This window comes from Mixophyes fleayi, chromosome 10 (genome assembly GCF_038048845.1).
Source record: "Mixophyes fleayi isolate aMixFle1 chromosome 10, aMixFle1.hap1, whole genome shotgun sequence".
Taxonomy (NCBI): domain Eukaryota; kingdom Metazoa; phylum Chordata; class Amphibia; order Anura; family Limnodynastidae; genus Mixophyes; species Mixophyes fleayi.
This window is the reverse complement of record NC_134411.1, coordinates 93001957-93016726: the sequence shown is the minus strand read 5'-3', so window position 1 is coordinate 93016726 and position 14770 is coordinate 93001957. Positions and strand designations below refer to the sequence as shown.

Genomic DNA, 14770 nt, shown 5'->3' with positions numbered 1-14770 from the left:
CAGGATATCAAATTCATAAGTCACTTCTTGCTTCCAAACTTTTATGGTGCTCCATTAAAGTTCTCCCCAACTATCTATGTTTTAAATATTGTTTATAAAGTATTTTACCGAGAAGAAATACATTTCAAGTATGAAAATACCCGTAAAACAAAATGCCCGACACATCCTAACATTTTCAGCTATTTTCTGTATGTATCTTAATAGAGGAGTCTTGTCTTTGGCTATATAAAAGGACAAGTTGACATCTAGGGGTAAATGTGTCAAATAGCGATTTTTGCAAACCGGCGATATCTGGCGACTTTGCATGGTAAATTTAAAGTGGCAATAGCTTTAAAAGCAAATTTTGCCTTTAAAGCCAATGCAGCTTTAAATTTACTATGTAAAATCGCCAGATATCGCTATTTGATACTGGTAGGTTAATTGGCTGCTATCAAAATTGACCCTAGTCTCTCTATCTCTGTCTGTCTTCCTCCCTGTCTGTCTGTATGTTAGGTAATTTAGACTGTAAGCTCCAATGGGGCAGGGACTGATTTGAATGAGTTCTCTGTACAGCCTTGCAGAATTACTGGCGTTATGTAAATAAATGATGATTTGATACATTTACCCCCTAGAGTTGTATTACATGCTACCAATGTGTATGTGGTTTAATCCCCTGTGTAAAGACATAACGTCCTGTTCACAGCCAAAGCAGATTGAATTTAATTCAGAACTACTCATTTGGTTTGGAATATAGAATCCAATTTATAAGTTTAGTGCCACTAATTCTGACAGTGTTGCCTAGATATGCCCTGGAATATGTGGGCTCATCTTTAGAGAGAGGATACTGACATCTTCACCAGTAAAACAAATTTGCCAACAGGTATTCTGATGTATATATGGGAGTCCATTATCTTACATTATGTTTAATATTCCAACAGTTTTATATTTCATGTACTTGTTAAATGTATTGCGTGCCTGTTGCATTAAATGGACTATTAAAGGTCGTTTTAACTTGTTGGTCACAGTGTGAAGCTCTTTCTAATGTTCCTTTTAGTATGTGCTGCACTTTATAACACAGTAGGCTGTGTTCTAAATAGGTATTTAATCATGATAATAGAGTAGGCAATAGAAAGAAATAGCTTCTGTGTAAATTAACAATGTATGTTCAAAGTTCTGGAAAATGTTTTTAGAACTGTGTATGAGAATGTGTATATATTATATATATTTATGCACCCATTCCTACTAAATTGATAGGCTGCATTTTCATCATTGTATAGCCTACAATGGGTACCACAATTGACGTCTAGGCAATGTGGTGTAGGATATTATGGCTGTGATTTTGCTTGATTTGTGCTATAGTATAACATCTGCTGTTTTCTAGTCTTGTGGCACTGGCATGGTTTTAAAGGCAGTCCATATATTTAAGGACCAACAGTCTTGAGCTAACTGAACTTAACTCTCTTAGCATACGTGGGTGTATGCCTTTAGGCCAGGTTCTATATCAATCCTTATATTGTTTAATAACTACATTTCATCCTGTGTTAGACGAGTAATGTTTAGACCCAAGAAAATCGACTGCTTGTAGTAGCTCCCTAGAACCTTAGGAAAGTATTTCACCTAAGTTGTAGTGCATCTTTAAGAGGTTTGTTTTCTCTTTATCTCAATCTGTTATTCCCCAATTTATGAATTGGTTGTGCAATGCTTTTTGTTTTCTTTTTCTTTTTGTATTTATGTAAGCCTTCGAGAAATGTCATCAATTTGTCCAGGATTTCCCTTAGCCACTCAGCCAATGAAATGCAGTTTTCCTACGCAAGTCGCGATATGATTGACTGGTGGCGAAAGGAAGTTACAGGGACTCGCTACTTTAATCACACATCAGTACAGATTAATTGACTATCTACTGATCGGGGCAAAAAACAACAGCTTTGTTCATGTCTATGGCCCATTCATGTCAATACCCTATTCTTTTCAATAGTGTTTCCCTCTTAAAATAAATGAGCTCACTGAGCTCCCATAGATGCAACACACTGAAATAGGACAAACCTGACAGCAATACAAACTCATGCAGACATAGGTATGAATGCAAATGTTGGGGGCTCACTTTGCCCCGCCCCTTCTGTATGCTGTCCTATGAGCAGTCATCGAGCTGCTAAGGTTAAGTAGAGCTGGTTGGCAAAGAGATGGGTTACACCATACTATAGAGGTCTAATGTGGGGGACTGCGCGGCATCCAGCGTGTGAGAAGGAAGGACGTGGTAGAGGTCCTAAGAGACACAGCTCCGAATTCCTGTTGGAAATACCTGGTTAGGTACTGCCAGCAGGGTTCTAATTCATTTGGTGTGTGTTAATAACCATACATTGCAATTGCAAGCATCCTCCTGGGAGAATTGTCTGCCCCCTCAGGAATACCGAACATTGGGAGTCTCCCGGACATTCCACGAGAGTCAGCAACAATCTTATAAACTAGTGACCTCACTGAAACAATTTGTACCTTACGTTTCAGTATTCGTCTCTAGTGAATATTGGCTCAGCCTGCAAAATGTTCACCTCCACTCTCTGTAGATGATGGGTACACTTTAAACGTGTCAGGATAATTTGAAATGCCTTGTTATTTCTTTGCCAAGCACACACTGATGAAGTTTAAATGAACTTGCTATAAGTAATACTGATGCATGAATGATCGGAAGCAACTTCGAACCAGGCTGGAAAGTTCATTAGACCCCACTGGAGAAGGATATTTAGGATTTTATTTTTGAAAGCACACGGTATGTAGTATGTACACGGTGAAGTTTAATTATAAGAGGAAGTAAGTTTCCTTTCAGCCACATCTATATCTGCACAATCATTAGAAGCAATTAACTTCACTGGCAATTAGGATACTATTCCATAAATGATATGTTTAACTATTCCAAATCGGAGGCTGCATTTAATTTTGTGTGTTTGATGATAAATCAGATAATCAGTCTTTCCATGCACTGACTCTGCGTATAGTCGCTCCTGGACACTGCTTCACCCTCTGTCTCCTGACTTGTTACCACTTGAAATGCAGGGGAATTGTGACTTATGGAAGAGACACCCAGGAATCAGGATAGTGATCGTTGTTTTGCTCAGTGAAGTTTGGCATCGAATGAGCTATTAATAAAGTGCAATGTGTCACTGGGAGAGGGGGTCTTATAGTGACACTGGAGACTAGAAACATTGGCAGGTGGTCTATGAAACAGCCAATACTGGCTGTGTTGGCTAACCTGTGACACTCCAGGTGTTGTGAAACTACAAGTCCCAGCATGCTTTGCCAACATATAGCAGCTTATTGCTGGACAGGGACTTGTAGTTTCACAACACCTGGAGTGTCACAGGTTAGTCAACACTGTTCTAGGACATGCAGAGAGATGCAGGGAAGTGAATCTCTAGGGTTAGAGTAGATCCTGGGTATTCAGCCACATTATGTCACACACTAGATCTGTTCTAGCTATACCTATTTCTGATGAAAAAACGTCCCTTTTGTGCTTCAATAACATGCTGTATGATGGAAATTCTATGACAAATAAGAAATAGCATGTCTAAAGAAGAGCTTAATGGATTTTTAAATTTTTTTGCGGTATACTTCCCTCCTGCCGACTAGCAGAACCATTGAGTCTACATACCTGTGAGCACAGGTATGTAGATTTGTGATGAAAATGTGGACTCAAAAGGGATCTGGAATGCAAATTTAAGATACATTTGAGTATTTCAATTAGGGATCAGGCATTACAAAAGTTTATTGAATAGTGACACATAGTAGTTTTTTTTTATCTGCCTCTTTGCATTCTCCCTAAAAATGGATCCTCTTCACCGTTTTTGGGGGCCAATGTAATTTACATTCACTGTAAATCACAAATTCCAACACTGAAGATTTAGTTACACAAATGTCACGAATTAACTGAAAACAAAAATAAATCTTATAAGTCCCTCCGATGAAATCTCAGTTAAATCGTAGAATAGAAATTTATGTCTACGTTTTTTTTACAATAGAACAATATAAGAACGCTAACATCCTCAGCAACTTCATACTTCTCCTAAATATTTAATTACTGCACTCTAATATCACAATGTTTGCTATTTTTCCCAACATTCAATATTGAAAATTTCTTTATAGCCCACTTATAACTAATATGAAATCTAAACTGGATTCATTGACGGGCACCAGAAGGCTGTTTTTTTTTTCATCAAATTTTTTTTTTCTTTGCACAATACAAAGATGCATTTGGCATACAGTTACATGTTTTTTTTATTTCTATTTACGTCATTGAACTCTGCGCTAAGCTCTTTATTATATTGTTCCCTGCCCAATTTGCATTCTGAAAATGCCTTTTACATCCCCTTATCTCTTTTCAGAACATATCCTTTTGGTTTGAAAGCAGCCCGAGGTACACACAATTAAATATTTTCAGATTTAACGGAGCCCAGGCATACATAAAATGGAAAACATTGTTCTCGGCTCAGTTTAGAGATCTAGAAGTCCTCAAAAAGAGGATTGTAAACGGATTAATACATTTTAGCCAGGTGTGGGTTAAGATTTGTGGGGGCGCCTGCCACTAAAATGCCCTTGTCGTAATGAAAGCCAGGCATGCAACGGGCTGGCAAATGCTGCACTGATTACTAATATTTCCTGGCCTTGTCAGTGCAGAGGGCACTATTTTTTTGTCACGTGATAGTGGCGTCAATTAATCATGCGTGCCAACTCTGTCCAGGAGGCCGAGTGGCATGTGCGGGCGAATTGCATCAGTGGACAGGAATCGGGAGAGTTTCCGACTCACATGTAAGCCTGAGAGAGCTACCCCATACTTGGCAACTTTTCCTCGTTGGCTTCAGGGAGATCCTGGTGGAGGTGGGCGTGCGGGGCGGGGCTTGATGAATCGCATCATTTTGGCCCTGCCCCCTAAATAGTTGTCACAATTTTGGCCAATTACAGCAGAGGGGCGGGGCTAAGATGACAATATTTCATACTTGCCAACTCTCCCGGATTGTCCGGGAGACTCCCGCATTTTGCGAGAGTCTCCCGGACGAGTGTGGCAATCTCCCTGATAGGAAGGGGGAAAAATTCAGTTTAAACGCCGCGATTCACCCGGAATCGCGGCGTTTAGCCCCGCCCCCGCTGTAAAATGACGCGATTTGCGTCATTCCATCACGGGGGCGGGGCCAAAATGACGCTATTTCGCAGCCCCGCCCCCTGCACGCCCACGTCCCAGCCGGCATCTCCCGGAAAAAGAAAAAGAAATGTTGGCAAGTATGCAATATTTGCGTTAAGCCCCCCCCGCCACTTATCTAGAATCAGGAGGTTGCCCTGCTCTCCCAGAAATGCGGGAGTCTCCCAGACATTCCTGGAGAGTAGGCAATTATGTATTAAAGAGAACCAGCTAATGAATCTCTAGACACTGAAGTGTTGTTTACATTTCTGTCTCCATTACTGAAGTCATGTTGTCTTACCTGTCAGTCTTTGATTAAATCTTGGTCTCCATGAAAATGGCCACCTCCATAGGCATCAATACATGGACATAAGACACAATTTCTGAACTGTGTCATCATGCCACAGATGGCGAAGCCAACTACGTCTTGTACTGGCTCAGCATCAGGGAGAATGCCAGACTCTTCAGGGAGTTCACCCCTATCCCTATTTCAGGGAGTCTCCCTGACATTCAGGGAGAGTTGGCAAGTATGAGCTACTCGGAATTCAGGAGTCTTTTAGACATTCTAGGGGAGTGGACAAGTATGCAATTAATTTGTGAGGGATGGTACTTGATTCCAAAAGAGTAAAAATGAAAGCGCACAAGTTGTGGGTGGGGCCTGACATGCAGTTCACCATCGGGCCCCTCCGGCATTGAGCAGCGATATCAGAAAGCTGCTTTATACGGAGGGCATGTCGGTGACGCGATACTCTGCGTGCTTGACTCTGTGTTTCCTGCATACTATGTATTCTTAAATGACATATGGTCATTTATTTCTATTTTGTTTTTCATGACAAATGCAGTTTTATTTCCCCTTTTGTCTGTCCCCGTCGACGGTGTTGACCGGTCCTTGTTTTACATTACGCAACGTTGGTAAAATGTTCCAGCTTTAAAAAGCAGACAAATGGGTTAAGAGCTGACATTTGCATCCTGAAATTGCAGCATTCCAGCTGATTTAATAATTGGTAGTAAAGGTGCTCAGGTTCAGCTTTGCAGGAGGGGCCGTGGGCTTATGGCTGAGTGAAATTTTGTTAGAGTATTACAAATACAACCTCACCACATAGTCCTTGTATTTCGAGGCAGTGTCCTGTTTTTTGCAGGATACACAGCTCCTCTCTGAGCTTTCTGAAATGCTACTGGGTGTGGTCACCCACCTTTTCAATCCTGAGAGTGGGGCAGGGGGTATACCACAATCCAGGGCCTGAAAAGGTGGCAAACTAGCCTGCAAACATCACAATAAAAAAATATATATATTGTTCATTGTAAAATATACGACTGTAGATATCATTTAAATTTTTTGGGATAATTATATTAATTTGTAAAATCCAAAATGTTGTTTTTTTGCCATTGTCATCATAATCATCATTTATTTATATAGCGCCACTAATTCCGCAGCGCTGTACAGAGAACTCGCTCACATGAGTACCTGCCCCACTGGAGCTTACAGTCTAAATTCTCAACACAGACACACATACACAGACTAGGGTCAATTTGATAGCAGCCAATTAACCCACTAGTATGTTTTTGGAGTGTGGGAGGGAACCGGAGCACCCGGAGGAAACCCACGCAAACACAGGGAGAACATACTAACGCCACACAGATAAGGCCATAGTTGGGAATCGAACTCATGACCCCAGTACTGTGAGGCCACAGTGCTAACCACTGAGCCACCATTCTCTATCAGTCTGTGAATACAGCCAGTAAGCAAGGGCAAGATCAGACAATTATTCTCTCATTTTGGTCAGTGTGTGTATATATATATATATATATATAGCACACTTACTCTGTACTCACCAAATACACAATGACTGCTGTTGTAACTACTTTTCTATTTTAAAAACAGGGAATGTTAGTTCCACATATTGCAATATATGTCCAATTCACGTCAAAGTCTTCCTCTTCTGGTCAGACCTAACATGATCTAATGCTATCTGGGTTACAGGCTTTTCTGCACACAGCTTTTAAAGGCAAGTCTTTCCCAAGCACAAGCAGCCAAGGTAGACTTGGGACTCACCTGACACAAGTTGGAATTATCATCATCATCACCATTTATTTATATAGTGCCACTGATTTCGCAGCGCTGTACAGAGAACTCACATCAGTCCCTGCCCCTTTGGGGCTTACAGTCTAATTTCCCTAACACACAGACTAAGGTCAATTTGTAAATAACTAAAGGATGGGATGAAAGAGAGTTGGGACTTACATTGTATAAACACCCCATCCTTAAGCTGTGTGCAGGTAAGGCTGTAGAACAACATTTATGGTGTGTTTGGTGAGTGTAGAGTAGCCATGTTTTTGGTTTATATAATGTTGGGCAACCTCCTCTTGCACCACAGTTTGTACATGAAGAGTGCAGAAGTTTAATTTGGCAATTTAATATTTTGCACTTGAGCATTAAGTGAATTAAACCTGTCACTCTCTTCTGTATTTTATATGCATTGTGTTACTGTGTTGAGCGTTCATCAAGGTTGGTATGTATTTCCATATTCTTAGAATGTCCTATTTAGCCCCCTAGGCAATCCTCCTCTGTTCTTTCTGCCACTTGTCTAGCAATTGCAGCGTAAGGTGTTGGGCCAGATTGGACAGATCTGGCTGATCGGGAGAACAGCTGGGGCATATGGGGGCAATTAGCCCCAGTGATCAGACTTGCTGTCAGTTCGCTGGTCTTCTGTTACCTAACGGCAATGATTATACCTTTTGTGTATAAATCATTCTGCTAAAAATAGTGTTTTTTTTTGTTTTTAAGATGGAAATAAGTATTAAAACATGAGAATGAGCATCCGTCCTTTGGATATTGGAGTCTTAAGTGTTTTAATGGTTTCTCGTTTGTTTTCCTCCAGGAGATGAACGGGGTCCTGAGGAACATGCTGTCTGAGTGGTTCTCCATAGGATTCCTCAACCTGGAGAGGATAACTTGGCAATCGCCCTGTGAGATTCTACAGAAGATTAGTGAGTAAGTGCGCCAAATGGAGTTGCTTACTTTGCCCACCTGCCTCTGAAATAACACATTGTCGGCTAATACGGTACAGAATCGCCGCTCGTTTTCCCATAAAGATAGGATGTGAAGGAAAATGAGCCGATATTTTAATGAACCTCTGACTCAGTGTCTCCTTGGACTGTTCCAGAGACGCATCGCGGCACCTTGTGCCGAATCGAATCCCCCTTTATAGATGAAAAGCCATTTTTACAGGTAATTGCAAAGTCAATCTCCCACCAGACACAGAGTGTACTTTCCAGCCATTCAGGAATAATTAAATTCTAACAAAGGATCACTTTTTTTGGACTAATTATATTGCAAGACCAAATCACATGTCCAACACTGGAGATGGGAATCCTACATCACAAGATGATCTTTATTTACTCTAGAAGCAATAATTATACATTTTGTTAATGTTATTATTAGCTCTACAATATAAGGTCTCCTGTATGTTTGCTTAGTGGTCCCCCAGATTAGCTGCCATGTCTGTTGCCATTGTATCACACAATATTTATATTGTATATTATTTCCATATAAGCAACATTGCCCCCATTTGAAAGAATTATTCCAACCTGACAGCAGTTTAAGAGGGGCCCAAACATGAACATCTGGGGGTAAATGTATCAAGCGGAGAGTTTTCCAGGTGGGTTTAAAAAAACCAATCCGATTCTAGTTATCATTTTATTTAGTGCATTCTGCAAAATGACAGCTAGAATCTTATAGGCAACATCTCCACTTTTCAAACCCACCGGCAAACTCTTAGCTTGATACATTACCCCCTGGTGTTGAAGAATGCCTCTCAGATTAGTAGTTTAATAAGCCACCCGACGTCTGATTAGGGTCTATCTCCTGGGACCCCATCCCTTATTTTATTAGCTGCTTGAACAGACTGGAGCGGCTTTTTCTGAATTCAGCAATCACCAAAGGTGGTGAGATTCAAACAGGGGCTTGTTGGCTAATAACAGCCCCTGAATTCATAAAGCAATGTCCCACTTTTTGAGTGTACGTTCCCTGTCAACAACTGTTTAATTTGAGTTTCATCATCAGCTCCTTCCCTAAAGCACCTGGAAAGTTTAGAAGATGTATCCTGCTCTGAACAAGTGGTGTTTGCAAGGAAAGGATCAGGGCCTAAGGAGATATTGACACCAGAATTCTACCTGAGGGTTCAGGCTAATTTCTGACCCGTGTTTTGAATAGAATAAACACTAGGCTGCTGTACTCAATGCAAGGTTTATATTATTATCTTAGCTTATTGACTAACTAAGAATTCATGTCTTGGAAGTTTCATATTGATAGTGTATTAAGCAGAATGATTGGCCAAGGGGGTATCACACCAGTGACCCAGTGACGTGTCAGATGGATAGTAATTACACTCTGTTATGATCGCTGTCTCGTTTGAGTGTAGCTCACATTTCATACGTTAATTAATACTGCTTTTCTGGCTGTAACCTGCTTCCTTGTGAATATGACAGTGACAGGTATTCATCTGGTAATTGGAACATCTTTAGAAATGTGGGTAGCGATGATCCATCAAATAATCACGTCCTTAGACTTTGCAAAGACCATTAAAACTATAAAGGCTATACTGGCAGACGCGTGGGCTAGATTCCTGTAAGGAATAGTGAATGTTTATTAAAATATATGGGGGTTTTGCCTCTACGTTTCTTAAAATAGAACAAAGAAGTGTATAGGGCAGTGTTGACTTGAGTATGTCGGAAGATATTAAAATGCAGCTTACAGTGGCGGAGTTTCTTCTTTTATAGACTTAATCAATACCAACAAGAATGTATCAATGCAGTAGGAGCCGGTGACCTTAGTGAGTCAAGAGGCACAAAGTGTCTCATAACTTAGCGACGTCACTTGTTCCTGGTGAATTTAGAGGCTAAATATTGGTTCAAAGTGGTTTCCTACACTGTGTGTAATGGACGGTTTGCTTCTACTGCAGGCCTGGCCAACTTCTGGCTCTCCAGATGTTGTAAAACTACAAATCCCAGCATGCTTTGCCAGCAGATAGCCAGCCGATTGCTGGCAAGGTATGCTGGGACTTGTAGTCTCACAGCACTTCCAGAGCCATGGGTTGGCCAGGTCTGCTCAAAAGGAACGTGCCCTACTCTTAATGTCATGTAGGAAGGACAGATATCTGGGACTAGGAGCGCTCCAGCATCAGGACAGTCTTTGTTTTGCTTATTTCGGGGGGAGAACAATTTGAATGTTTAATAATGGTTCCTGTATAATTTGCAGTGGTTATAAGGTGTATATTGCCGTTCAGTGCAGGCGGGTTAACGTGGCTTTCTCTGTAGGTATGAGGCGGTACATCCCGTCAGGAACTGGACAGACATGAAGAGGAGGGTTGGCCCGTACAGAAGATGCTTCACGTTCACACACAGCGCCATGACCGGCGAACCGCTCATCGTCTTACACGTGGCACTGATGCAGCACATCTCGGGCAGCATTCAGGTGAGTTAGCGGACTGCACGGTGGTACAGTGGTTAGTATGGCTGCCACACAGTGCTCTGTCCCTGGGTTTGATTCCCATTGAGGGTGCAATCTTTGGAGTTCACATGTTCTCCCCGTGTTTGCCTATGTTTCCTCTGGGTGCTCCTCATGTACTGTGGTTTCCTCTCATGCTCCAAATACATGGTAGGTTAAAGGATAATTCCTAAATAAGACATGAGATATAGAAAAACCGGTTGTGAAACATGCATCGATCATTTATATATATTTAGGTTTGTCGCAGTCAAAATTGACTGCAGAGTTTTTTTGTTGTTTTTGTATATGAGGTGCAATGCTGTATATGCAAAATGAAATATTCATTGAGTAAAACAGAATGGCCCCATCCTCTCATTAAATCGTCAAAGAAAATTGGTAGAAAACTTTATAACATTTAAAGTAAACAGTGATACGTTTGTCACCTGCGTGTTTATCAGGGAAATAGATGATACTGTCTCTTTACTAAGTTATGTGATATGACGAGGAAAACAACTTATTTATGAATAGGGATTCTGGTTTCCAGTATTCATTTTATTAGGGAATTCTGTGTTTATTACTATTGTTTTTTTGTTGCCTTCACACCAACCCCCTTACTCAAAAAAATGTTTTTTTAAAGGTACCTGGATGCCACGGGGGTGGGGTAAAATAAATATAGTACAAATCTCTTATTTAACATTGCAATTTCCACCTTGTAATCGATAATCTCCTTTTTTTCCACCCACCTCTGTCTCTCTCTCCCCATCTCATTTCTTCCTTCTCAAAGCTGCTGTTCAAATCCCTCCTACCCAAAGCTAGTCACATGACCTAGCTCACCTGTTACTCATAATCCCTTTAATTTCCCAGAATGTAGATTTTATGTTCCCAGTAAGGAAAGAGATATCAGAGAACATGACAATTAAGTCAGACGACCTAGGGCATGCCTGGACAACATGTGGCTCTCCTGGTGTTGTGAAACTGCAAGTCCCAGCATACCCTGTAGGCTATTGACTGGCAACCATAGGTTGTCCAGGACTGGCCTAGGTGATAGGGGCGAGTGGCAGGGAGTGGGTGCCAGAGGAAGGAGTCACCCAGCAGGGCTGCAAATAACTGTCACAGTTTCCAGACCACCCTGCAAGTCACATGCTCCAGGTCACCCAGCAGGGCTGCAAATATCTGTCACAGTTTCCAGATCAACCAGCAGGTGCACAGGTGTATTGCTAACAGTCACATTTTCCAGAGGACAATGTTAATGCATAGCTCTAAATGGCGGCCGGACGTTTTGCGAAATAACTCAGAAATGATGCATCCGATTACATTGTCAATATTTTGCTGCAAATTTATAGACCTTTTAATTTGGTATTAACTGTGCCCTGCTCAGACAGACATTATAAAAATAAGTCACTCATAAAAGTCGTACTAATGCTATTAATACATAGATAGCGCCAGCAAATTCTGTATAATTGGGGAATCGAATGTATGTGTTTTTTTCTGTTTTAACCAAAAATGCCTGGATAGCTCTTAGTGGAAGTATTTCTGGCTTTTTCTCAGTGGAAACTAGAGTCCCTATTTTATAAACTGTTATAAGATTTATAAATGGATACAGAATTTTTTTTTTTTAATTGGCAGGGATTTTACGCTTTTAGATGATTCTTGCTGTCAGTCTGTTAGTTGTGGTAGTGAAGGGGTTTAATTGTGTAAAATAAAACTGCGGCACACTCCATAATTATAGCAGTGGGATTCCTGTGGATAACGAACGTCACTCATGCTTCTCACTTAATAAGGAGCCTTTGAAAATAATGAAAGGAAAGCATTACTAATTTGCTGAACCGGTAACTTCACTTCAGACTCCCCTGGAAGTTTGAATCAGTCGGTAGTGAGCCCACTGTGTGACCTCTGCTCTGTAAAAAGGACCCAGAGAATAACTGTAACGAACAATTGTTTTGCTGATAATTCAGGTCATGACCACTTGCAGAATGAAAGATCAGATGGAGGCCGGTGACTTCATACAGAAGTATCTTTAATTGCAGAAATAGTAGCAGCAACAATATAAACTACTGCCTTCATAATTGCATCGAAATTTATTGAAATGAGGATAGATCGTCCAAACAATGAAACATTTTTGGGTTACAAATTTACAAGAGTTATCCAAATGGAGGCGTAATGAAGTTATTTGTATGACCTGTATAAAGATTACCTGTGAATAGGCAATTATTTACCAGGTGGGGGAAGGGGGACAGATCGTCCAAACAATGAACCATTTTGGGGTTGCAAATGTTTATCACTATCAGTTATGAATCTGCAGCTTAAGAGGCCTGCAACTGCTTTTATCCTACCATGAAGATGGTGCCCAATGTAGAGTGTGCAAATCGTGCGGTGAAAAACGGGGTGACTTGGGTGGAAAGGGGGTCTCTCTTACCGCTGCAGAATAGGTGTAATGATGCAGCCGGCTTCAGATCCAATCTGTATAAACAAATTGTTTTTTGCTTTGTGGGCTGGGATATGAGGTGATGGAGAATACTTAACGATTATTCTTGAGCAGCACAAACGGGCCTCAAGCTTATACTATTTAGACAGTGGCAGAAATCAGTACATTTCCAATAATTTCACTTGCAAATAATATAGACGATTTGTTTGTTAACTATTTTATTTATTAATTGTTATTTATAAAATGCATACATGTTACGCAAAGCTTTACAGATGATTTCACATCAGTCCCTGCCCCATTGGAGCTTACAGTCTAAATTCCCTAACGTACAGACACATGGGCTAAATTTTGCAAGCAACCAATTAACCTACTAGTATGTTAATGGTATGTGAGAGGAAACCGGAGGAAATACAGGCAAACACGTGGACATACAAAATCCACACAGATAGGGGCCTGGTCAGAATCAAACCCAGGACCCCAGCACTGTGAGGCAGCAATGCTAACCACTGTGGCATCTTGCATAACTAGGGGCACTTAATCAATTTTAAAAAAATATATAAATATATGTATTTGAAATAAAGGTAACATTCATGTCCCCTTACTTTCAGGTGTTGTGTGAAATATAAACAGTGTGTTGGCCAAGGTCAAATGTGATCATGTGTGTTAGTGATATTTGCACTAGTGCAGAGCATCTAGTTCAGCCTTCAGATATGCCATGATTGTGCATGGTAGCTGCAGAAATGCTCCGTAACAGTGTGTACATGCAATCACGCGTTTATAAGTACACTGAACCATGCAAGTCTTTCATTTATTATCAGCTCTTTCCCATTATTGCGTTCTAAAATGTTATCCCCCATATTCTTGCAATGCGACGTTGCCTATTTCTCATGGGGTAATGCATGCTGTGATTACAATAGTTTGTATTATTAAATGCACAACACTTATAAAGCGCATGGTAACTGCATCAAAAGCACATAACTAAAACTCGTCTAACGTATGCATTATATTTAATATAATTTATTTCCCAAAACTGTTAGGTTTTATTGTTTTCAGAGTAGCTCAACAAGGGTTGGCAACCCAATCCTTTTTTTTTTTTTTTTTTTTAAATAACACAAAGGTCAGATGAGTTTCAGTTAATAGCAAAGTGACTGTGCTCATTTAATATTATATATTAACCCCTGTTTGTGTGTGTTTTTGTTTCTCGATCCCTCCACAGAAGTAAGAGTCGGTAATATTCAGATGTTTTATTATGAATATATTTTAATGACTCTTTGTTTTACCTTGTTGCCTTCTGTCTCCAGGAAATCGTGAAAGAGATTCCTCCCTCCGAGGCAGAAGATGGAAACAAGGTCAAGTCGGCCATTTTCTACTCCATCAGCCTGACCCAACAGGGTCTGCAGGGAGTAGAGCTCGGCAATTACCTCATAAAACGGGTGGTGAAGGAGTTGCAGGTTGGTAAAACTGCCCTCAAACTTTACCCCCCTTTATAATGTTAAAGTCTACTTGGGTGTCGCACAGTTGTGGCAGCCATTTTGTGCCTCAGTGATGTCACTGGTCCCTCCTGAATTGATGTGCTACATTCTCATGAATATTAGTTGAGCTCACAAAATGGCCGCCAAGTTTTAGAAATCTTGACAATTTGTATTCCACTCCCATGATAGCAAGCAGTGACTGTCAGGTTATAATGAAGACTTAGCCAGCTGGAGAGCATTTGGAA

At 40.7% G+C, this 14770-nt stretch overlaps 2 protein-coding genes across 3 annotated transcripts in view; one reads left to right on the top strand and one right to left on the bottom strand.

The window, feature by feature from the left end:
* LOC142104477 (DNA topoisomerase I, mitochondrial-like) overlaps nucleotides 1-14770 on the bottom strand; it is a 164176-nt gene that overhangs the window by 93008 nt on the left and 56398 nt on the right. The gene's annotated exons all lie outside the window — the stretch shown is intronic.
* Nucleotides 1-14770, top strand: part of MLYCD (malonyl-CoA decarboxylase) — a 36084-nt gene that overhangs the window by 879 nt on the left and 20435 nt on the right. The window contains exons 2-4 of the mRNA XM_075189170.1: nucleotides 8023-8135; nucleotides 10460-10616; nucleotides 14355-14504. Coding sequence (XP_075045271.1) covers nucleotides 8023-8135; nucleotides 10460-10616; nucleotides 14355-14504 — 420 coding nt within the window. The remainder of the gene's footprint in view (nucleotides 1-8022; nucleotides 8136-10459; nucleotides 10617-14354; nucleotides 14505-14770) is intronic.